Here is a 24,099-nt window from a genome sequence, read left to right on the forward strand (position 1 = left end):
GAGCTCCATCGTCACAGCCTTTTTGACGGCCTCCACATCAAGAAATCGGGTCCCCTTGATCACCCCCTTGAGCTTGGGGAATAGGAAAAAAATGACAAGGGGCCAAGTCTGGCGAATACGGAGGATGCTCCAGAGTTCACATGTTCCTCTTCACCAGAAACTGTCAAATGCTCAGGGCACTGTGAGCAGGGGAGTTGTCATGGTGGAGCACCCAGGCGTTGTTCTCCCACAGATCCCTCCTCTTGGCCCAGACTGATCTCATGAGGCGCTGAAGGATCTCCTTGTCTACATATTGATTCACTGTTTGACCCTGTGGTAGAAACTCGAAGTGGACGATGCCCTTGATGTCAAAAAACGTGATGAGCATCACCTTGACCTTCGACTTCGACATCCTTGCTTTCTTTGTTCTTGGTGATTCCGGACTTTTCCACTGACGACTCTGCCGTTTGGTCTCGGGATCGTATTCGAATTTCCACGATTCATCGCCAGTAATGACTCTCCCGAGCAGGTCGGGATCGTCCTCGAGGCACTCAATAATGTCTTGACAGACAGTGACTCTTTGCTGTTTCTGGTCCTCGGACAACAGCTTGGGGACCATCTTTGCGCACATCTTGCGCATTTTGAGATTTTCAGTGATGATGCTCCAGACAGTGTCCTTGTTGATGGAAAGTTCCTCAGCAATCATCCACACCGTGAGTCGACGATCTGCACGGACCATCTGCTTCAAACGCTCGATGTTGCCCGCCATTCTGCTCATTGAAGGTCGTCCAGATGTGGATCGTCTTCAACCTCCTCCCGTCCCTCTTTGAACCTCTTATGCCATTAAAATGCACGTGTACATGACATCGTTTCTTCCCCCATAGACTTGCTGCAGAATTGCAAAGGATTCGGAAGGTGTTTTGCCAAACTTGGCAAGAAACTTCAGATTGGCTCTCTGTTCACGACTCGCAGCGTGCCGACTCAGACTAGACAACGTGTAAAGCACGACCTGTAAAAAAAAATCACACAATGAGTGCAGTCAACCATCACCAATCATATATTTTGCTGAAATGTTGCGAAAGACTGTGACGCAACCCGTTCATTCAAGTTGTGTAAATGGAGCACACAGCAGGCTCAGTCCCGTTACTTTTTAGACGGACCTCATATATTGGATATCACTTAAAATTAAAGTGGAAGTTTATAGTTTTTCATTTAAAATTTCTTCAATATCATTTGCACTTTCAATAAAAAACACTCTGTCCCATGGAGGACCTGTCTAATTTGCATTTATGACTGCAATTGAATGTATGATTGGATTCCTCCTTTTTTTTTCGCTTCAAAACGATGCATATACTGAGAAGTATCCAAATGGTACAAAGGATGCATATACTGCATTTGCGTGTATTCAGTTATATCATGTGTGAAGTGATCATGCCTAAAAGAAGATAGATGCATTCTGGGATATGAAGAACGATATAATTCCATTGTATGTCATCCAATTTTAGTGCAACTCGTGAATTTCAAAATGAGTCTCATGAATACTTCAAGTAATTTAACTGACTGGTATGTTTTTCTTCGCACGGATATGATTTTGTCTGTGGCTGGAAGAGAAAAACATTGTTCGGACACAAAAAAAATAAACCAAGAAACAAGGGATACATTGTTGGCAAAGGAAAGAAAAAGACAGAGGCAGCGGTTTGTGCCAATAATAATTAGGTCAGCAAGGACACAACGAAGAGAAAGGTGCTGGTAGCACGTGAACAAGATTAATTCACACCAACAGGTAAAAAAAACAAAAAAAACATGAAGAACATTGAAACCCAAGTAGTAACACCCACATCTACCTCCCCATCTATGCCACATGATCTTGCAGCACTGCAAAAATCACATTTAATAGAAAGAGAAAAAGGAAATTATGCTCCGAGGTCAATGAGGTCAAATTACGCTTCAACTTCTCTACCATGAAATAGAGAAGTTGAAAGCAAAAATGGTTGAAGAAGATTGGGCAACCGGATGCTACAAAAAAAAAAGATGTTACTCGTGGCAGAGAAAATAACTCTCCCGATGAATGACTTACCAGTCACCGAATCATAATCTCAACTGAAACGAACTCAAGATGTTCCTCATCCAGTGAGACTCAAGTTTTTCATTTTCAACTAATGAAGGAACTCAAGGAGAAATATACCAGACGTATTGGATACCGAGTGTGGCAATGCTCTGATCGAGACTGATAAAGGGTAAAACCCGATAAAGTATCATCTGATTACCCATGCTCAGAAAACAATAAAATGCCTGAAAGAGACACAAACAGCAATTAATGAAGGTATCATCGATTTTAAGATAAAGAAACGTGCGGATTCTGTATCAGATGTGATGATGACAAACATCGTGGAATTATCAAGCAAGATAACTACTACTACGAATACTACTGCTACTAGTACTTGGCATATCGACCCCTTTGGGAGGTCGACTCTTTTGCACGTTGTTCCCTTGGAACAGGGGGAACACGAGGTTAGGACAGGAATTTTGAATTCGTTCAGGATGCCGGTGATTGCTCGCCGACTCTTTGCAAAGGATACCATGACATCTTTGAGGTCCATAAATTAATGTCGGTAGACGGGATGCCTGCTTGACATCCATCCGCAGGACAGCGCACACATTGCTGATTCACCCTGCTAGTGAAACCCCAGGCGACAGTTTATAGCTGGGTCGATATTCAAGGCCAGGCTAGACAGCGTAGATGTAAGTGTGGAGATAACGCCATAATGGAACTAGGCAAAAGGGACACTGTACCCACGAGAAAAGTGAAGAAGAATAAAGGGTTCGAACTGACAATGTTCAAAATCTTGGCAAAAAATAGCTTATGAAAATTTATAAGAGATCTCATATTCAAAGTTCTGTATCCTCAAACCGTTCTGGGATGTTGTTCCTCATGTCAAAGATCATGCATGGCACATACGTCTGCAAGCTCCAAAGCAATCTAGATACACTCTTCAAGACACTTGCGATCTCACCAGCTATTGCTCAGGATCTACTGTAATTTAAGATGGTTGTGATGTCAGTAAAAAAAACAAAAACTTGCATGTATAATGATGTTCAGAGTGGCGGGACAAGAGGTTGCCAGTTTTCCAACAGGAGGAACAAATGCAAAATGTCTTGTGATACCGATGGGTTGACATGAAAGAATAACGTGAAAAGCATTCCAGAGGTTGTGTTGTGGAGAAAATTACAGTCCATGTGACAGTTGAAGAAGAGGTAAAATAAACTGATTGGAAAATATTCCAAGAGTTTGAAAAACAAACATCAGCATCCACCCCCATGTGTTCAACATCAGATATCAAAACGACATGCTCCACCATCTGAAGAAAAAAAAAAAATCTGGGAAATTGTAGTCTGGGAAATCTGGGAAACTGGGAAATTGAGATTGTAGTCCACATTGACTTCTCGGAAAATTACATGGGAAAATATGGAGATGATATCCAAAGTGTCCATCTTGGGGCATCACACAAGCAAGTCATTTTACATCCTGGTGTGTGTTACCTGTCTGACAAGTTAATGCCATTCCGCACTTCAACCGATTCTTTATGCCACGACCCACCTGCAATGTGAGCTCACCTTGAGCCAATCCTGAATCACGCCAACGAGTTAAGCTCAAATGCCACATCAGTCCACTTCGTTATTTATGGCATAATGACTCAGTGCAGGAACAAAAAGAGCTTTTCCTTGAAATCAGTTCTTCTATTCCCGATTGGATTCAAGTATGTAACATGGAATCTACTTGAGGCTAGGCAGGGGAAGGGTGCACCGGAGAGAGATGGTGCGGCAGTGATGTGAACCGCCGATGGCTTGGTTATGCAGAGCCAGGACAGGACAGATGCCTGCAAGTATCTACGATGTTCTCAGTCAGTCTTCATCCATCACCATGTTTGTAGTCACTGATGAGGCAATCTCCGTATAATGGAGGGAAAGTATGTTGCATGTATGGGATGGCGAATGATGATGATGATGATGTAAAGTGCCTATAGAAAGTCCATATCCCCTTTCAAAATGCTCACCTTTTGTTGCCTTTTAGCCTGGAATTAAATTGCATTAAATCAGACTTTTTTAACCTTTATTTGCACATTGTAACCCAAAACTTCCAGGTGAAAAAAACAAGTCCAACAAATTACAGAAAATTAATTAAAAATACAAAACTATAATATCTTGGGTTGGATAAGTGTCCACCTCCCTTGAGTTAATACTTGGTGGAGGCACCTTTGAGAGAATTTACAGCTGTGAGTCTGTTGGGTTAGATCTCTACCAACTTCGCACACGCTGATTGGGCAATATTTACTCGTTCTTCTGTACAAAACTGTTAAAAGTTCAGTGAAGTTGTGTGGGGAGCGATGATGGACAGCAATCTTTAAGTCATGCCACAGATTTTGGGTTGGAATTTGGTCGGGGCTCTAACTGGGTCACTCAAGCACATTTATGTTTTTTGTTCCTCAGCCACTCCAGTGCAGCTGTGGCTGTGTGATTTGGGTCGTTGTTATGCTTAAAAGTGAACTACCGTCCTAATTTCAGCTTTCTTGCAGAGGGCAGCAGGATTTCCTCGAGGATTTTTATGTCGTTTGCTCCATACATGTTCCCTTCTATCCTGACAAGTGCCCCAGTCCATGATGATGAGAAACATCCCCATAATATGAAGCTGCCACGACTATGCTTCCCAGTCGGGATGGTGTTATATGGGTGATGTGCTGTGTCGGGTTTGCGCCAAACATAATGTTTTGCATTTAGGCCAAGAAGTTCCATCTTGGTTTCGTCAGACCACAAAACTTTTCACCACATGGCTTCAGAATCTCGGGAAAGTTTTTTTTGTATACCTCAAATGGGAGTCAAGGTGGGCTTTTTAAAGTAATTTAGAAGGATTTACAAGGGATTTAGGCACAGGAGGAGGCCATTCGGCCCATCATGCCTGTGCTGCATCAACAACAGATTTAATCAATCCCTCTACACCCCTTCCCTTTGTGTGCAGGCTTTTTTGGGTTTTTTTGGCTGCTACACTGGTACTCATTTCGCCGACCTCGGAAGGACGACAGGCTGAGTCAACCCCCTGGTGTTAATTCAGCAGCCAACGGAGCTTGAACTCAGGACCCCAGGATCCCAAGCCACCACCCTTACTGCTAAACCAACACCAGGATGAGCACCTAAGATAATGGCTTCCTTCTTGCCACCCTACCGCACAGGCCAGATTGTGTAGTGCTTGGGATATTGTTGTCACATGCACACAGTGACCAGTCTGCCATAAAGGACTGTCGCTCTTTCAAAGTTGCCATTGGCCACTTGGTGGCCTCTCTGATCAGTCTCCTCCTTGCTTGGTCATCCAGTTTGGAGGGATAACCTGATCTAAGCAGGGTCTTGGTGGTACCATACGCCTTCCACTTCTTAATGATTGTCTTGACTGTGCCCAAAGGGATATTCAAGGCCTTTGACATATTTCTATACACATCCTCTGAACTGTGCCTTTCCACAATTTTATCCCGGAGGTCTTTTGAAAACCCCTTGGTTCTCATTGGTTGAGGCTTTGTTGTGAAATGCACTATAAAGCAAAGGAAACCTAAAGGAACAGCTGATTTTATTCTGAAATTATCAGAATCACTGCAGTTTGACATAGGTAGAGTCCAATTAAATTGGTGTGTGATTTTGAAGGTGATGGGTTACACCTGAGCTAATTTTCAATTGCTTTTATAATTGCTATAAATTTCAATTGCTTTTTGGAATATAATTTTCAATTGCTTCAATCGCTTTTATAATTTATGCTTTTATAAAAAGTCACTTAACCAACAACGATATTCTCGTTTTGCATTTTAAATTAATTTTCTGAAATTTGTTTTTCACCTGGAAGCTGTGGATTTGATGTTAAATAAATTGTGGAAAAAGTCTGATTTAATGCAATTTAAATCCAGGCTACAAGGCAACAAAAGGTGAAAAATTTGAAAGGGAACAGCTGATTGAGGGAACAGGAACAACAGGAACAACAGGGAACGGAAAGCCACATTTACAAGCTGGTCTCCAAAGCCAGTCACCGACTGGGCATCCTCCTTCGTGAAAAATCCTTCCTTGGCACACCTGAGCTCCTGACAACATGCAAAGTTTTCGTGTGCAGCCTGATGGAGTGCTGCTCTCCACTCTGGACTGGGACTCCTGCCTCTCACCTTTCTCTGCTTCACGCTTGGAAACCATGACATTTCGGATCATTGGTATCTCCCGCGATGAAGCTGGGTCTTTGGGTGCCTCACTTTTACCGCAGACAGGTCGGTGGTCTTTCTGTCTTCAACTGTCTCCTCATGGGACTTACTACCCCCTGCTCTGTCTGAGATATGTCCCCCCCCCCGCCATATTTCCACAGGGCGCTCAAGGTCCGCCAGTAACCCCCTTCTGGTAAAACTACCAAAATCAAGAATCACTGCTCACCTTCACTCTTTTATTCCTTTTTTCCCCACCTTTGGAACAAACTCCCACACTCTCTTCAATCCCACTCTTCCCTCCAGGTCTTCAAAACAACTGTTCAGCACCATCACTCGTCTTCCCCATCCAAGACTATGATATTTTCTAACCCCACTAATCCACCCCAAAACACCTCCTTAAAATTCCCTGCTTTCCTTCCTGAAAGTCCCTATTGTGCAAGGACCTGAACATTCCTGTAGTGTCTATCTTGTTTACCCCGTGTACCCTGCTCCATCTCGCTCCCTTCCACAGATCTCATGTCTCTGTTCCACACTGTTTTGTCCTTCCCTCTCCCACCCCTCTCGTCTCCTGCTCCCCTTGTTGTACGTTCTATGTGTAAGCTCTCATACGAGCCTCAACATTGTATACAATAAAAAGGGGGTGTAGACTTTTTATAGGCACTGTATGTATGTATGTTGTACGTTTCATCCACTCCTCCAAGAGGATTAACTTTGGAAGTTAAAACGTTCAGGGATTAATAAAGATGCCCTGAAATTGTCAGGTCAGGTCAGGTCAGGTCAGATTAGAACTGAGACTTGCTAAAGGTACCATGTAAACCTGTACTAACCTGTTTCGTGTTCGGGTTGTCGGCGACAAAACCGTCTTCCCCACCAAGTTTTTTGGTGAGGAACGTGTTTGGATATGGACACCCAGCAGGATTAAACACAAAACCTGTCAAAGGGCGGACAAGCTCCTTGTGAGCCAACAGCCATCCATATCGCGTGCCCAACTGTGTCTGCGGACGTCCTCCTGCAGTTGGGTTGCTTTTTTTTGAGGAGGTTGGTGGCAGGATTTGCACTCTGGCCACTGGCAAACCCTTCCTTCCACAAAACATTCCAAAAGCATAAAAACATATCTGAAAATCCACTCCGTGGGAGTACCTCCTGTGCAGCTGCCCTTCACAGGGCAGCTCACCGGATGACGGGATTGGGGCAAAGCCTTCGGGACCCCCAATCTTTGACGATAGGAGGGAAACGTCGGGGTAACATTCCTGGGTCAGATTGGGGGAGAGTGTGTTGAGGTGGTGCTGAAGTGTCGTCCACCAGACATCAGTCTCCTGGGGTTAACCTGAGGCGGTCCCTTCAGCTGGGTGCCTGGGATGTCTGATCCCAAAGAGAGGATGATCACCTGTCTCTGTTATCATCTGAGCTCAAACGTTTGGACATCGGTATTGCAGCACACTCTGAGGTTCGGAAACCGGATTGCGGCGAGATCATGGCGGGTGGTTACACCTACTATTGTTCTTGTCACTCTGATGGTTACCATACCCAGGGAGTTGCTGTAGCTGTGTGCAATAAGCTGAATCCAATGATAAGTGAGGTAACGCTTGTGAATGAGCTTATTATGAGACGAAGTATTTGTCACTCCTTGGGTGTCATTTCCCTGGTCTCTTTGTTTCCTCTGACTGAGGCGAGTAATCTCACCGTGAAGGATGCATTCTATGCCACACTCGAGTCTGTGGTTGATCATTGCCCCAAGCGAGATACACTTCTTGCCTTGGGGGATTTCAATGCATCGACTGGAACTGATAGGGATGGTTATGAGACGTGAGTTGGTGAACCAATTGGAACTGTGAACCAAAATAGCACTAAGTTCCTTGACTTTGCAAGAAGTCATGGACTTAGGGTGGCTGGTTCATGGATTCAGCACCCACAAGCTCATCGCTGGACTTGGTATTCCAACGCTGGCGGTGTGGCAAAGGAGATAGACCATGTGCTCTTTGATGGTCGCTGGAGGATGATCTGGAACTGAAGGGTCTACCGGAGTGCTCAGTTCCTCAATACTTACCACCGGCTTGTTGTAGCAACTCTTGAAGTCGCATTTTATGTTACTGTACATGGAATTTCTAGCGTTCCCTGCTGGTTCAACTAATAATAGGCGTCCAAAACAACAGTTGACCACGTTGTGGCATGCCGGCCTCGGCCCTCACTTTTTACATTTATTCGCTTTTGAATTTGTTTTCTGCACAACCACTGGATTAATTGATACAAAACTTTCAACATCGGAGGCCTACCTATTTCGAATTTTTTTTAAACAGTTACATGATGATTATTTGGAAAATAGGGTCAGTGTTCCAAAAAAAAACTTTTCTGCAGGCATGGATTGCAGGGCGTTACACGTATCAGGAATAAATGGCCTTACCCAAATCACAAAGATGATTTGTGGCAATAATCACGTTTTATATTTTGTGATGTAGATGACGAATATTGCCGTCTGTCCCAATGCAAGTTCAAAAAAAAAAATTCATCTATATATTCCTAAAACTCTCATCTTGTTTATAAGTATGTATGTATGTATGTATATATATATATATATATGTATATATATATGTATATATGTATATATATAAATATATATATATATATATATATATATATATATATATATATATATATATATATATATATATATATATATATATATACACCTGTATATTTGTTCCCGAAATACACCCAAAACAGTACACGATAGCGCAAATATTCAAAAAAAAAGAAAAAAGATTTAGATAGCACCTTACTCACCATTCGCCTGCGGTTTGCAGTTTCAAGTTTCGTTCAAATCGGGCAACGAAAAAATGATTAAAAAACCAATTCCCGATTCAGTGAAGTACTCTTCGGGAGAATTTGATCAATGCAAACAATCTCAGCGGTATCGTTCGCTGGAGCTATCTTTTTTCTTTTAAATGATTTTTTTAATCAACCGCTGTCACAACGGGAACCAAACGGGTTCACGGGTCATATAGTGAAACATAAAACTGATCTTCATTTCCCAACATTGGGATTTAATTGAGAACATCCCAAAGGGAATTAGGAATGAAGGTTAAACACATTGTGAATTACAAGAACGATATTGAAGAATGACCTATCCATGTGATCTTATCCAATTGTTTTCCATTTGTTCCATTTTGTATCTGTTGACCCTTTGCCCCCCTGTTATTTTGATTTTCTATGAGCCTCAGTAGCTGTATGTAAAACCAGATTAAAGGTACAATTACTTTTACAATAAAGCACTGTAAAAGTTTTTCGGACTTCTGCATGTGCTTTTATCAAGACCTCTTTTTGTGACATTGAGGGATCTGAGATGGTAGTGAACAGCTGTCTTGAAAATCTGCAGGAAAGAGTGAGATTGAAGAGAATGTGGAAGATGATTCCACAGAAATAATAAAGAGGAACAAATGAATGGAGGTGAGCAGTGATCCTGGATTTTGAGAGTTTCACAAGAAGGGGGTTGATGGCAGACCGCACGCACCCTGCAGGTGCAGATACCTGGGGAATGAGGTGGGGGGGGGGGACAAAGAACGAAGAGGGCTGAGGGTGCAAGACCAGAAAGGATCAGGTGTAAGAAGACAAAGAGACCACCAGCCTGTGCGTAGCAGCAAAGTGATAGGCCCATAGACTCAGCTTCATTGTGGGAGATTCCAATGATCTTGAAGGCCTTGGTTTCCGTGGCATCAAGTTGAGCAAGGTGGGAGGCAGGGGCACCAGTCCAGAGGAGAGAGCAGTGTTCCATCAAGTTGATCAGCATTGATGCAGTTCTACAAATGAGAGCCATTATGACCTGGGGTGACTGTGAGGAATCAGTTCGAGGACAACAATGTTTAAAAACGGAAGTGGTCAACCCCGACACCTGATTTATAACTGAATAGAACCACACTGGCGATTTCAGAACACTGTGTGAGGCACAGAGCAAACAGTGTCATCCATCACCAAGCTTGCAATTGCTTTGAAGGAAGAAAGGTGCAACAAAACACCTGATATATGCCAAAACTTTTACAAAGTATTTGAAACAGTGGCAAAACCTCATAAAAGTTTCTTGCTTCACATCGTTATCAAAGATGTTTTGTTGATCAAAACAACTTGCCTTCAGAAATGCGTTGCCAATGGAGAAGCTTTGGTACTTGAATGGTACATACACTGTCTCTTGGGGGTGCAGATAGAGCTGAGTGCAACCACTGCGAGAACACACGTTGAACATGTCCTCCTCCAGTGGCGTCAATGTTCCAGTCATCTCCTTAAAGTATCGCCACTCTTGACTATCCAGGATGACACTGTGGGTACATAAGGTAGAGGCTATGGAGGGAAATGAAGATAGTCTCCCCAAACATAGAGTTCATCAAACTATAGCAAAGGGTTGCAAATCATTTGCATCTTAAAGCACCTCACTCACTCAAGACACAAAATGAAAGCTGGTCCAATACATGACCTAACCGAAGATAACTGAGATATCATCATGTCACAAAAACAGACCAGCATAGATTGCTATTAAAACTTTTTTTTTTATAACTCTTCCGTTTTGAAGGGGAATGGCCACTGCCTAAAGGCCCGGTCACACCTTGACGTTTTAGCCAGCGATGGCAATGTATAAAATGTATGTAAAACGCTGGCTTACGTTGAACTTTTGATGTTTTTTTTTAAAGATTCGGACGTATTCATAGCGACTTGGTCTTATGTATAACGCATTGGTAACGGACACAGAACGTTTCGTTGTGTTATAGATAACTTATACCAACGAATGCTGAACCTGTTGTCGGCCTACACAACCGATGCCCAACGATAGTCTAATTTAGGCATAGCGCGTTGCACGCATCGCCGACGATGTCGTGACGTAGCCTATTAAAAGGCTGACGCACAACGATTCGAATCATAACTGCCGTAGAAATGGAAGTGACAACATCGCGGTCACACCTTGTCGATCTTGCCAGCGTATGCCGACCTAAGAAAAATGTGTCTAAAACGTTGGGGCACGTCAAATACGGTATGAGTAAGTTTGGTATACGTGAGTACAACGCTAAAGTACGCTATCATACGTCGTAGTAAGTAGAGTAAGTCAAGAAATTTTAAACATGTTCAAAATTTTACGACGTACTCGGTGTATGACACACGTTCCGCATGCGATGGGGATAAGTTTTACACACGATATGTGGACGCTTACACACGTCCACAAAGGCTACTTATAAGCTACTCATAAGTCGAAACACGTCGCGGTAATGTCTTTTTTTACGCGAAACTTATTTCTAACTTATGTTTGACGTGCTTTGAACCAATTCTTTACGTCGTCCCAACACACATCGACGTATGTAGACGTATTCTAATGACGTCTTCCGGTCGACAAAAATAAATAAATGAACGTGTTTCTAGCTTACAACTGCCATATAAAGACGTGTTCCCAGCGGTTTTGGGAATTGGTATATAAAAATGGTGTTCATAAAAGGGGAACCCAACAGTGTTTTCAAGTCCTTTTTGAGTCGATGTCCATGTCAGCAGTAACAGTATCAGTATCAGTATTAGTATTAGTATTAGTATTAGTAGTAGTTTGTTCATGTTGGCAGTAGTAGGTGAGTGTGAGGGGGAGGGTGTGGGTTATGATGGATCGTCCTTGCGTTTAACGATTTAACGATTTAAATGATAAACTCAACGATTTAAATGGTTGCATCTCCACTATTGAAAGTAGACGCTTGCGCTCAACAATTGGATTTTTTTTTTACACTCAACGACTTTTAAACGGTACCACTCAACTATTTTCATTGTTTACAATGAACGATTTAAATTGCTGTCACTCGCCTTTGTTTTTTGACGCTGGGGTTTTGAAATTTGAAGCGTTTCTTCTGAACGTGTGAAAACGCTCAAACTCGACTATTTTAAATAGTCGCTGCCGATGGACAATTGGAATCATAGCCAAGCTAGACATCGAAGTGTGAACATCCTCGTCATGCCGAAGAAAAGTTTGAAGAATGCTGCAAATAAGTGTCCTGGCCGTGGCCGTGGACGCTGATGCAAGGACGATCCATTATACCGACGTCTTTCAGCCTATGAGTAACTTAAAAGTAACGTCTGTCGATGTGTGGCAACGATCGCGTAACGTGCCAACAACACGTTAATCGTAGGTTAGAAATAAGTTTCGGGTACGCTAAACATTACCTCGGCGTGTCTCAACTTATGATTAACTTACAAGTAGCATGTGTTGACTTCTATCAACGATCGCAGACCGTGCATACAACTTGTGGCCAGCGTAGCGGAACGTGTGAGTCATACGCCGGCATACGTCGTGAAATTTCAAGCATGAAAAAATTTGAGGACAACCGAAAAGTACAACGTTTAAAGCCAACGTACAACGACGTATGGCAGTGTTTTTCAGCGTGCTCTCAATGTTATCAAAACTTACCCATAACGTATTCAACGTGTGCCAGCGTTTTAGAAAAAAAATTCAAAAATCGGCAAACGTTGGCTAAAACGTCAAGGTGTGACCGGGCCTTAAAATTAGACAGACTATGCACCTGTGTATGCACAAAGAATGAAGAGGTGATGCTTTGAACAGAATGAATCGAGGAAGAATAAATAAATATCGGTTTGCAATCGAATGCAGTTTATCTCCAGTTGGTTGGAGCTTCTGATATTTGTCAGTGCCATGAATTGTTGCATTTAAATATCAAGCATTAGTGGAAAAATTGTGAGAAAACTATTAATAAAGGTCTTTTGATTGAGGAGTCTGTTTCACACAAAGCCTTGGAGGCAACATAAATAACAAACGCATGACAAAACACAGGAGTCATTCTTCTGTTGGAGGCCTTTTGTTCAGACCGAGAACAAATAATTGCTTTCACACCAGAGTCAAACATGTTTTGAATCTCAGCTTCATCATACCATTTAAAGAAAACCTGCACATATTGCACACATCAATCGGATGACTTCAGCATAAAAGATGTGATCACTTCAAAAACCTGAGTTCTGGGTCGCTGCTCTGAATGGTCACGGTGTGTGCCACTTCATGTGGGTTCTGCAAAGCGAACTCGAAGAATTCTGCCGTTCCAGGTGAGGCATGGATGACGTGCCGTGTGGACAGCGCCAGGCAGAGCAAGTTGCTGATACTGTCCACCTTGGTTCGTTCTCGAAATTCCTCCACGAGTCGTAGATCTCGCTCACGCTGCTTCCTCTCATTGCGAAGTGGCTGCAACAGACAAATAAGTAACGTGACCTTGTTTGAACACAGCGGTTGCTGCATTGTGAACACTGGGACAAAAATATAAATTGGATGTAGTCAGGACAGCCCTGACACCGTCATTGAAACTGCAAGGAGAACCAGCTCCATCGTGGATGAATGGTATTGCCGATGTTAGGATACATTTCTTCTTGGTGACTTGTGGAATGATAAGTGTGCTTACTGTGACATAAGTGTGGAAAGTTTTGTCTTTTTGTGTGACAAAGTGTGCAAGTGACTTGTGTCTTTTGTGTGACACAAGTGTGAAAAGTGATGCATCACCACATCCATCTTACTTTCCTTCAAAGACATCATTACACATTTGGAGTTGGCCTGTTGAGTGTTCTCATCTGTAATCATGGCTCATGTTGGGAATACAGAATAAGATCCGATAAACTCCATGTGTTTGTGCATTGCATACTACTTCACTTGAAATGCATGTCAACAGACAATGAAGTCTACTAATGGCTTGGCCCTGCAAGTGGTTTAGGTATAAACTCCTCCATGAGCCTGAGATCAATATTAAAAACAAAGATTTACTCTGAGTTTCTAAGGAGGTGTTTCACACATTAACAAATGGGCTTAATGGGATGATACCAGAATAACGATGATGATGTTCAAAACAAGGCTGATGTTAGAATTGTGACAATGATGCTGAGGGGTATGAGATAACAAATTTGACTCTGTAAGTAAAGCATAATATTCTTTAAGGTATGTATCTGCTTTGCAAGTGGATGTCTCAAAATCAATCTTTGGCCTTTCAGTGAACATTCAGCAAGACTTCCAGGTGAGAACTGAAAATTAAGGTTATCAGATGCATTTAAGCAGTAAAAAAACGAAAGAAACAAGTAGAGCTACATTCAAAGTACACCACCCCATGCCAAATAAATAAATAACATCTCCAGTGCGCGACATTGCCAGGGCGCCTTTGACACCTGGCGATGCCGCCATGCAGCACTGATAGATGGAAATGGGAGGGAGCGGAGTACAATAATTGATTAATTAATAGCGTAATTAAAATAAATAAAAAATGATCGTAAAATAATTAGCTTCATAATGAATTGGCTAATGAAACAGAAGACCAACAAGGAACCCGAAGAAGTAAAGAGCAAAGATGGAGTCATCAGGAGGACCCTGGATAGGATTTGGGTTTCAGCCACCACTCCACAACCCTGAAACCCATCCAGGCCCAGCCAAGTGAGCCTTACAGAAAACTTTCTGCAAATTCACTTCTCCTGAGACAGGTAGATAATGAAAGGGAGAGCGAGAGAGCGAGAGAGCGAGAGATATCAAAGAGAAGAAAAAGCAAGAATTAGAATGAAAAGAGAATTGTGACAATAAATAAATACATTTTTGAAAGAAGTGTGAAAGGACCAAAGACAAAAACAGATGTCGGGAAGAACTCCGATAGATAGATTTCAGCAGTTGCTTCACAAGCTGAATGCAGCATCATGTACAAGCTCCCAGAGGTCCGTCAGTGGGGAAGCACATTCCACACAGCATCAGGATGTGGTACAAACATAATGAAATGGAAGTCTGGGAAGGAACCCGAAGAAGTAAAGAACAAAGATGGAGTCATCAGGAGGATAGGATTCGGGTTTCAGCTGCGACTCCACAACCCTCAAACCCATCCAGGTGCAGCCAAGTGAGATTTCCACACAAAAACAAATTAAAAAATATCATACCGAAACCACCACTGTTTCATTGTAATCTGTAACTTTTTGAAAATTAATTAATTAATCAAAAATTAAATAATGAATCAATTAATTGATTAATCAATAAATCAAAAATACACTTTATAGCCAAATCACTTGGTCACTATTGTGTCCATATATAAGCTTTCCAGCTCAAAAGTTGCCTGAGATATTGGCCAGACGAGTAAGAAAACAAATAAGTAATTAATAAATCGATTATAATGAAGTAATTAATCAATTATTTGATTCATTAAAAACACCCTTTTTGCCAATGGACTTGTTCAATATTGTGCCCAAATTTTAGTTTCCTCCCTCAAAGGATGGCTGAGATATCGCCTGTACAAACAAACAAGAAAACAACTGAGTATGCCCTTTCGGCACACATCATCACCGGATGCCGAAGGTCTTCGGCACCCAGCGATGACGTTGTGCAGTGTCTGGAGATGGAATGGGGACGGGTGGTGTCCAATAAGTAGCCATTAACAGAGGACTCACCAGTGCACTGTCAGGTGATGCCGTGCCTCGAGAGGCTTCTGCTCGCCGTACAGCCTCCATGCGGTGAAGTCGCCGATCACGTACAGACTCTTCAGCTCGCAGTCCTGGCTCAGACCTAACCATATCTGCTCGACGTGACAGTAGCAATGGTGCCAATGAACTGTCAACGTCTGCCATCCGCCTGGCCTGGACAGCACGGCGATGTACCTTACCTAGGAGAAAATAATTTCCAAAGAAAAATATAATATCCATTTGTATTATTCGTCTTTCTCTCCACTCATACGTACTAACATAGCTTCTTACGCAATATTAATTTGAAATTGAGCGATGCTTATCAAAGCCAACAGAGGATAATTGTTATTGTCAGTCATGATAGCATTGCCACAAACAAGTTGTTTTCAAGTTTATTACAATGGAGACTTCATCAACATATTCTTTAACACCACACCATCCATACCCACCCTTGTGAGGTCACTGCGGTGTTCAACATAGTAGAAGAGTACATGTTCTTTTACTGCCTGTTGATATAATAAATAACAGAAACTTTACTTACAAAGATTATTGCTAAAAATGTATTCGACGTTCAGTGTGTACCTATTCTTAGTACTGTTCTTTCCCAAAGCCCTCTAATTGCCGTTCCCTGAATCACTTTCACTTTCTTGTGTATTTGTTGAAGTTGTTAATATAACTGTGACCACTGAACACTGCCCCCTTTGAGTAGTGGTTCATGGTCATGCCTTATGGAGATTGTAACCTCTCGAGTTACTCTGCCACATTTCATCAGGAGGGAAAGACGGGATGATGTTTGCCAAGGGCACATTTATTTATTTATTTATTTGGGAGAGAAGAGGAGGAAGGGGTGCATTAAGGAAAATGAAAGTAAAGAAAATGAAGAGAACAGAGGATGTGGGTTAAAGAGAAAGGAGGGAGGATGTAGGACAAGAAGGAACAAAAGGGAAAGGAGGTTGGAAAGAGATAAGGAGAGGAACATGAATGGAGTGAATGGAAGATAGGAATGAAAACCCACCAATTTAGGAATATCAAATGAAATAGCCACACGTCCTCATAACAACAGCCTCTCCCATCGTGAAAGGCAAGACAAATAAAACTCAGAATTCAAGCAAATAAAAATTATGCCATGAAATCAAAATAGTGCAATAACATCATGATAATAAACATTTCACAAATACATATAATTCCCATGTGATTTGGGGGAAGGAGAGAGATGGGGGTGCCTTGTCTGGGTATTTTGGTGCAAGGCAGTGTGTGCCGCCATACTCTGAGTGATGCCCTGCATTTTCATCAATCTCCTTTCTTGGCGGATAGCTGCAGTGCTTTGTGCTGGAACACTCCTGTGTAGCAATCTGCAAATGCTAGGTGCCACCACCACCACCACCATTTCCACCACCAACAAAATAATTGTGCAGGGTTTGGCATGCCCAATGGGTTCTTATATTGTTTGGAGAGGATGAAAAGAAGCCCCTCTTTGCATCCACCCAGTAATGTTTCAGGATCAGAGGGATGACAGGTATGGTTCTACCTAGCAACCCTCTGTGATGCCTTGTTGCAGTCTCTGGAAATATTCACACCACACTGCACCCACACACTTGTGGCACTGAAAGGGACAGTGCCCCCATTTTGCATGTGAAAAGATGACATTTGCTTTCCCTCTCTTCCGATGGCAACCTTCTCTCCCACGCACCATCCCCCCCCCTCCCCACTTACCCACCAAAGATACCCTGCAGCAATTGTGGGTAATAATGCAGGAAGTGAAAGGCATGCCCATTAACGTCCATCTGATGTGGCTGCACCAACTGCCTGGACCTCTGTTTGCTGCAGCTGCCAACTGCCTGGGAACAGGCCACTGTTTATAGTCGCTGCCATTGATAGTGTATGGACTGTCCATTCCCAAAACCATGTTGGTGCTTGACCCATCACTCTTGAGAATACAACCATCTTCAATTCCCATCATGCTAGACCATTATTGTGAAATGGTGGAGGGTTCTCAAGTTGACTCGCCTGACAGGTATTGTGTAATCAGACAAGTACAGGGCGACATCATTTCAACAGCCACAGAAATAGATGGAGTCACCAGTATTGGCAAAATGGAGATGTCAGTATATCTGGTGAACTGCCACCTCCAAAAACACCAAAGGGTTGTGCTGGTCAAAAGAGATGTAGGAAACCCCTTCATTGCTGTCTCTTGAGGCAGGTTCCTCAACAGAATTGGCTCAGATTTCCCAGATATAGGTCCGCACTTTCACCAAATGTAATTAATGGTCCATGGAGGATTTGATTCTACAGATAGATAGGAACAGTGTAACAATGATCACCTCAGAACACCAGGGAAATCCACTGCATGGGTGCCGGAACATTAAGAAAAGTAGGGGGATCCAATTTGGTAATTATTGACTATCTCGGCATTGTGTCCCATCGGCATGCGCAGCTGTGAGGGGGGGGGGGCATGCATAGTTGGGAGGGGGGCATGCCCCTCCAACCAGAAAAATGTTGAATTTCTTGGGTTCATTTCACTCATTTTTTTGCATTCAGTCGAGGCTCATGGAAGAGCTAGAACGAGTACAATGAACAAATCAAGATGCAACACGACAAAAGGAACAGCACAGAGAGAGGGGGGAAATTCCAACAGCAGAGCTGAAAGCCAAGAGAGGGGGAGAGGTGCAATGGGTGTGGGGAGGAATGGGGGCATGAGAGGATGCATGGGGTGGAGAAGATGGATTCAGAAGGAAACTCTCAGGAGAGGAAACAAAGGTGGGGAAAAAAGAGGAACAAATGAGTGGAGGTGAGCAGCGATCCTGGATTGACGTAGTTTCACGAGAAGGGGGTTGATGGTGGACCATTTGAGCCTTGCATAAACCAGGGAGGGACAAAGCACGGAAAGAACAGAGGGTGCAAGACCAGAAAGAAGGCAGCAGAAGACAGGACCACCAACCTGTCTGCAATGACAAAGTGATAGGCGCATAGACTCAGCTTCATCATGGGAGATTCCAATAATCTTAAAGACCTTGGTTTCCATGGCATGAAGCTGAGCAAGATGTGAGGCAGGGGAGCCAGCCTAAAGGGGAGAGCAATACTCAATGAAGCTGCAGATGAAGGACTTGTTGGTGGATAGGTGTGCCAAGGTATGACTTTGTACAACGGAGTATGCCCAGTCAGCGGCTGGCTTTGGAGGCCAACTTTGAAATGTGGTTTGTCCAAGAAAGAACATGGCTGATATACCCAGGAGTTTGAATGACTGAACTTCCTCAAGAGGGTTGTTAAGAAAGTAGTTATGAAGGTTTGGCAGATGGTCCTTTCAGATAGAAATACTGAGTGTGAGATGTGTCAGGATTGAAAGACATATTCCAAATGTTTGACCAGATTGTGATTTTTTCAAGGTCTGAAGAGAGGGAAGTGTCTGCAGTCTGCCTGTCTGAAGGATGAGGAATGTCACGGCAGAGAGCGGAGTCATCAGAAAATAGATAAGGAGGATTTTCCAGAGTCAGAGACATCATTGATGAAGATCAGGAATAGGACTGGGCTCAGAGCACTGCTTTGGGGCACTCTAGCCTTGACAGGGAGAGGAGATGAAAGGACTCCATTGAGTGCCACATGTTGGCTATGAGAGTAGGCTCAAGAGGAAGTCAGTGAGCCATATGTGGAGTTGGCCGTGGATGCCATAGGTAGAGAGTTCGGAGAGTCAGGCAGGATGCCAGACTGTGTCAATAGCACGAGATCGGTCCAGAGAGACGGCCGTGATGTCATGTCGGAAATTGAGGGCCTCCATCCATTATTGGGTGAGGAGAAGCAGCGTGTCCAACAGTTTTTTGTTATGCATGTAAATTTATTAGTGTATCTGGAAATACAGTTGTCCCTTTGAAAATCTGACACTCGTGGATTAATTTGATCTTTGGGATCACCCAAAACTGCTGAAAAACGAAATCCTCCTATCTCTACTTGTTGCAAAATCTTTTGCAATTTTGGCAGTATCGAAAGCATCAACCTTTTGAACCCTGTTGCAGATGTTGATATTATTCAACCTCTCCTCTGTCATTCTGTTTACCAGGTACGTTTTTATGTGCCACAGTGATGTAAAACTCCTGATCGTGACTGGAATTGTGTGATAAATACACGGGTTGTGAAACCTCACTCATCATCATCCTCACAGTGTTATTGGAGTCTCCAAACGATTCAATGGTTAGTATAATTGTGTTGATGAGTGTTGTAACCTTGACACAATCACTGTGATACGAGATCAAATCTAAAAGCATCTGTGGCTGTTGCCCAAGGTGGTTGAATTCCAGATCTCATGCATAAGATCCTCTCATTTCTCTTCCACGGGCCTTGATTATGTCTGTGTATGTGTGTATATGTATATATATTTGAAAACAAACAAACATTTTAAACCGTTATTTTCTGGTTGAGCATTAAGAGAAAAGTATTTTATAAGTCTGTAACATAGCTCTGTTGCCATGATTGCATAATGAATACCATGAAAAAATATTCCTGTCATAATTGTAAACACTCACCATTCTCCTTGATTACTGCCAGACGATGCAGGCCACCACCGGGGAACTCATTGCCTCGAGTGGTAGGTTCAACCACGTAGGAATGAGGGTGTGGTACTTTCATTTGTTCACCTTTCTTAGCAGGCAGGTGACCTAATCAGAAGAATACAAATTCTCTGATGATCATAATAACAACAAAACAATCATGTTATCATCTTGATCAAAAGACAACAAAACCACAACAATAATAATAACGAGAGTTAATATGCGGTGTTCAAGTATATACTTCAATTTTAATAAAATGTTGTTGTTCGTCTTTTGGCTGCTCCCGTTAGGGGTCGCCACAGCGGATCATCCGTTATGATCCGCATACTGATTTGGCATAGGTTTTACGTCGGATGCCTTCCTGACGCAACCCTGGTCGCCTCTTAAGACACAAGGATAAGGATTGGGTTTCGCCATGATTCCGGGCTGCCCTACACTCTCTCATTGCGCGGCCCAGCGCAGAGCTCCCGTCCTCAAGCGATCCTTCAACCCAAGCTTCCGAGTAGCCGGATTACAGGTGCACGCCACTACGCCTGGTCAATTTTCATAAAATAATGATTTTAAGGATTGTGAAAAAAATTCCGGAAGTTTAGCACGATTGAAGCAGTCTTATACATAACCCTTGTACACGACTAAGATGATGTTGAGTCGCAGTTTAGAAGGAGACTTTATTGAACATCATAGAACACAGTCAATCAGCATTATACATGGGCATGTCGGCGGCGTCTTCTTCACCCTGATACAGTACCCTCTCATATGCCACGCCAAATTCCCAGGGGCTGCGCTTGACAGCTCTGATTGCACACCACCCAAAATAACTTGTCCAAGTACTGCAAAATCAAAGGTTCTTGACAGTATTATTAAGGGGATTTCTGTTCTATAAGTGTTTGAGTATATAATTAAATTTAAATAAAAGGTTTAAAGAGGTTTAAAGGTGAATAAATTAATTAATTACAGGTTTTACTGCGGTTTTACCCAGGGTCCATTACATCACCTGATCTACTACATTATATTAGTTCTTCATGCCTGTTGTTTGTGTCCTTTATAACATCCTTAAAAACAGTAAGTTTCCTGTCTGGAATTATTTTCAATTCTGTTTGTCTGCCAGGCAGGCAGACAGAGTAAAAAATATATATTATCTCACTTCTATCCATGCATGTGTGATTATTCAGAGCCAAAGTCAGTCTGCATCACAAATTCAGAGACAAAGTCGGTCTGCGTCAGCAGAATAATAAGGACAATGAAAAACCTCTCTCTTTTTTGAAACTATGACGTCCAAAATATCATTTCGTCTTTCCAAGGTCTCCTTGAGACAACGAACAACCTGCTGCAACCACGAAGCACATGCTCCACTTGTTCCCTGCCTCCACTCACCAGGCTCTCTCACTGAGGGCATCTGGTGAGCAGGATCAGCATCAGGAAAACGAGCCACATGCCCATACAGGCACAGCTGATGCTCATGAACTACACAGTTAACATGTCTCATTTGAATCCCTCTGATAAAACGCTCGTGAGATACAATGTCCAACCAGAGATAGCAAAATATTATCCGAAGAGACCTGGTACCAAAGGAGTGAAGTCTTTGTCTCAGATTCTTGGTCAGAGTCCAAGTGTCACATCCGTGGAGCAAGACTGGATTTCAAAGGGCTTAAAGAATCAGACTTTCGTCTTCCTGCGTAGGTACCGACAGCGCCAAACCCCATGGTGCAGTGAATCAATGACTCCCCAGGCCTGACACAGACATCTATTGACTTCGAGCTCACAACATGCAGAGACATGAATATCACTGACAAGTTAAGGGAATCTCTGTGACCTCAACATCCTCACCACAAACACGTACAGACAAGGAAGCAGCAAACCAAGATGTCAATGAAAGCCTGGATCATCGTCTTCACCCATGAGACATAATCCCAGTGGCTCCGTTTCCCTCATTCACCACTTTGAGGATATCCATAGAATGTCCAGAGTCTTTGCAAAGATGACTGCATCATCTGCGACATCGAGGTCAGAGATATTGACTTTCCGAAATGATGCACCACAGCCAGATCTCTCCAAGATCCTCCATATATAATAATCCAGTACAATCAAGTGCTGAAAAGTGTGGGGGCCAATACACACCCTTGATAAACTCCAGTAACAAATGGAAATAAGTCAGATATAGAACCACCACACCCCACAGCACTCTCAGTAGCAGAGTATCATCCAGACATCAGATTGCTCAGCTTTGGTGGCAACCCACGAACACTGAGGATACTCCCGAGGGCATCCTGATTCACTGAATCAAACGCTTTGCAGAGATCAACTTAGGCTGTGAGCAGCCCCTGCCGAAACTCTTGTCTGCGTTTGGTGAGGATTCGAAGAGCAAGGATATGGTCAATCATTGACCTCTTTGTTGTGAAGCCAGACTGCTTTGAATGCTGGGTGCTCAAGCAGATGGTGCCAAACACTTTTAAAAATTATCCAAGCAAAGACCTTTCCCAGCACTGAGAGCAGTGTCATCCCTCACTCGTTGTTGCAGTTTTGGGGATCACCGTTTCCCTTCCAGAGAGGGACAAAAAGCCCTTCTTCCAGTCGGTTGGGATGATGCCTGTACTCCAAACAGAGCACAGAACTGCATGCAATGACACATGTACAGCATTTCCACCGGCCTTGAGAAGTTCAGCATGGATGCCACAGAATCCAAGAGCTTTGCCCCCTTCAACTGGTTCACCACAGCCTGTGTTTACACAAAGTAAGGTGGTTCACAGTTGATTGGAAGGTCAGCAATGAGGATAATAAGACCCCTGACATCCAACACTGCAGTTGGTGGATCATCTTTGTAAAGCCGCTCAAAGTAACTGGTCCAGCGGGCCTTCACTTCAGAATCCTCTGTACAGAAGGGACAGCTGCAAATTCATTCTTTCCCACTTTTCCAAATATATGGTTGAGAAATGTTGTTGTCCTCACTTCCAGTCCATTGACCTAGATTCCGCTTTTAGCTTGCTGTAGTTTCAGCAGTTCCCGTAATTTTACACTGCAGCAATTACCACAGGAACAGCTTTTGAGAGGCACGTTCAGTTTGTGCTGACGTGCTTGATTAAACATTACTAATAATTATTATTCGACATATGATTGGATTTTTTTCGGTCCCTAATCAGGAGGAACACTCAACCCAAACAAAGCCAATGTGACGCAACAAACAAGGGCAGTGCATAATCAGCAGAAGCCGACAGGCCTGATGTCTTCGGCCAACCAGAAAACCAAGATGGTGGCCATATAATTTTGTCTGGCTGCCACGGTGGGTGGACTCAAGTGACAAATGTGGGTGGGGCCCAGCAGCTATCTGACCAATGGATGCACATTTCAAAAAACCGACCCCAACAAGAACCACAACAACAACAGCAACTCCAACCACCGGAGCACTTGTCGACCTGCGACGTGTCACAGGTAAAAAAAAAAAAAAAAAAAAAACAAGAAGTGTTTTTAGGAAGGTGATTGCAAATAATGCCTCAAAGTGCTTGCTTTTTCAATGGCAATGAAAACCTGAATGCCAAGCCTGGAGGGGTTGCACAGGGGAGGCCAATATGTCGAATGGAGATATTAAGAATTTTTGTGTGTGTGTGTAAATAGTCGAGGTGGGAAAAGTGAGTCCCAATGTAGTGGTAGAGGGGCACAGCATCAGTGGCAAAACTGTGCTCCAAGAAATGGTCAGAGTGGTGACCCGTCCAAGATTGTGCCAAATAGCCAAGGAAAAACTCAGTTCCAAAACGTCAGTTCCATTTCTCTGTTCTGGAGTATGGTTCCAAGAAGAAGAAGATGCGTGTGTGTGTGTGTGTGTGTGTGTGTGTGTGTGTGTGTGTGTGTGTGTGTGTGTGTGTGTGTGTGTGTGTGTGTGTGGTGTGTGGGTGTGTGGGTGTGTGGGTGTGTGTGTGTGTGTGTGT

The 24,099-nt window shown here is 43.1% G+C and overlaps 1 protein-coding gene across 6 annotated transcripts in view; it reads right to left on the bottom strand.

The window, feature by feature from the left end:
- NPHP4 (nephrocystin 4) overlaps positions 1–24,099 on the bottom strand; it is a 571,934-nt gene that overhangs the window by 45,494 nt on the left and 502,341 nt on the right. For all 6 annotated transcript variants that reach the window (XM_085876134.1, XM_085876135.1, XM_085876132.1 and 3 more), the window contains 4 exons: positions 20,156–20,287; positions 15,630–15,841; positions 13,184–13,410; positions 10,327–10,513 (listed from right to left, as the gene is read on the bottom strand). In XM_085876134.1, coding sequence (XP_085732260.1) covers positions 10,327–10,513; positions 13,184–13,410; positions 15,630–15,841; positions 20,156–20,287 — 758 coding nt within the window. The remainder of the gene's footprint in view (positions 1–10,326; positions 10,514–13,183; positions 13,411–15,629; positions 15,842–20,155; positions 20,288–24,099) is intronic.

This window comes from Eptatretus burgeri, chromosome 4 (genome assembly GCF_056783735.1).
Source record: "Eptatretus burgeri isolate ZD-2024b chromosome 4, Ebu_testis_v1, whole genome shotgun sequence".
Lineage (NCBI taxonomy): Eukaryota > Metazoa > Chordata > Myxini > Myxiniformes > Myxinidae > Eptatretus > Eptatretus burgeri.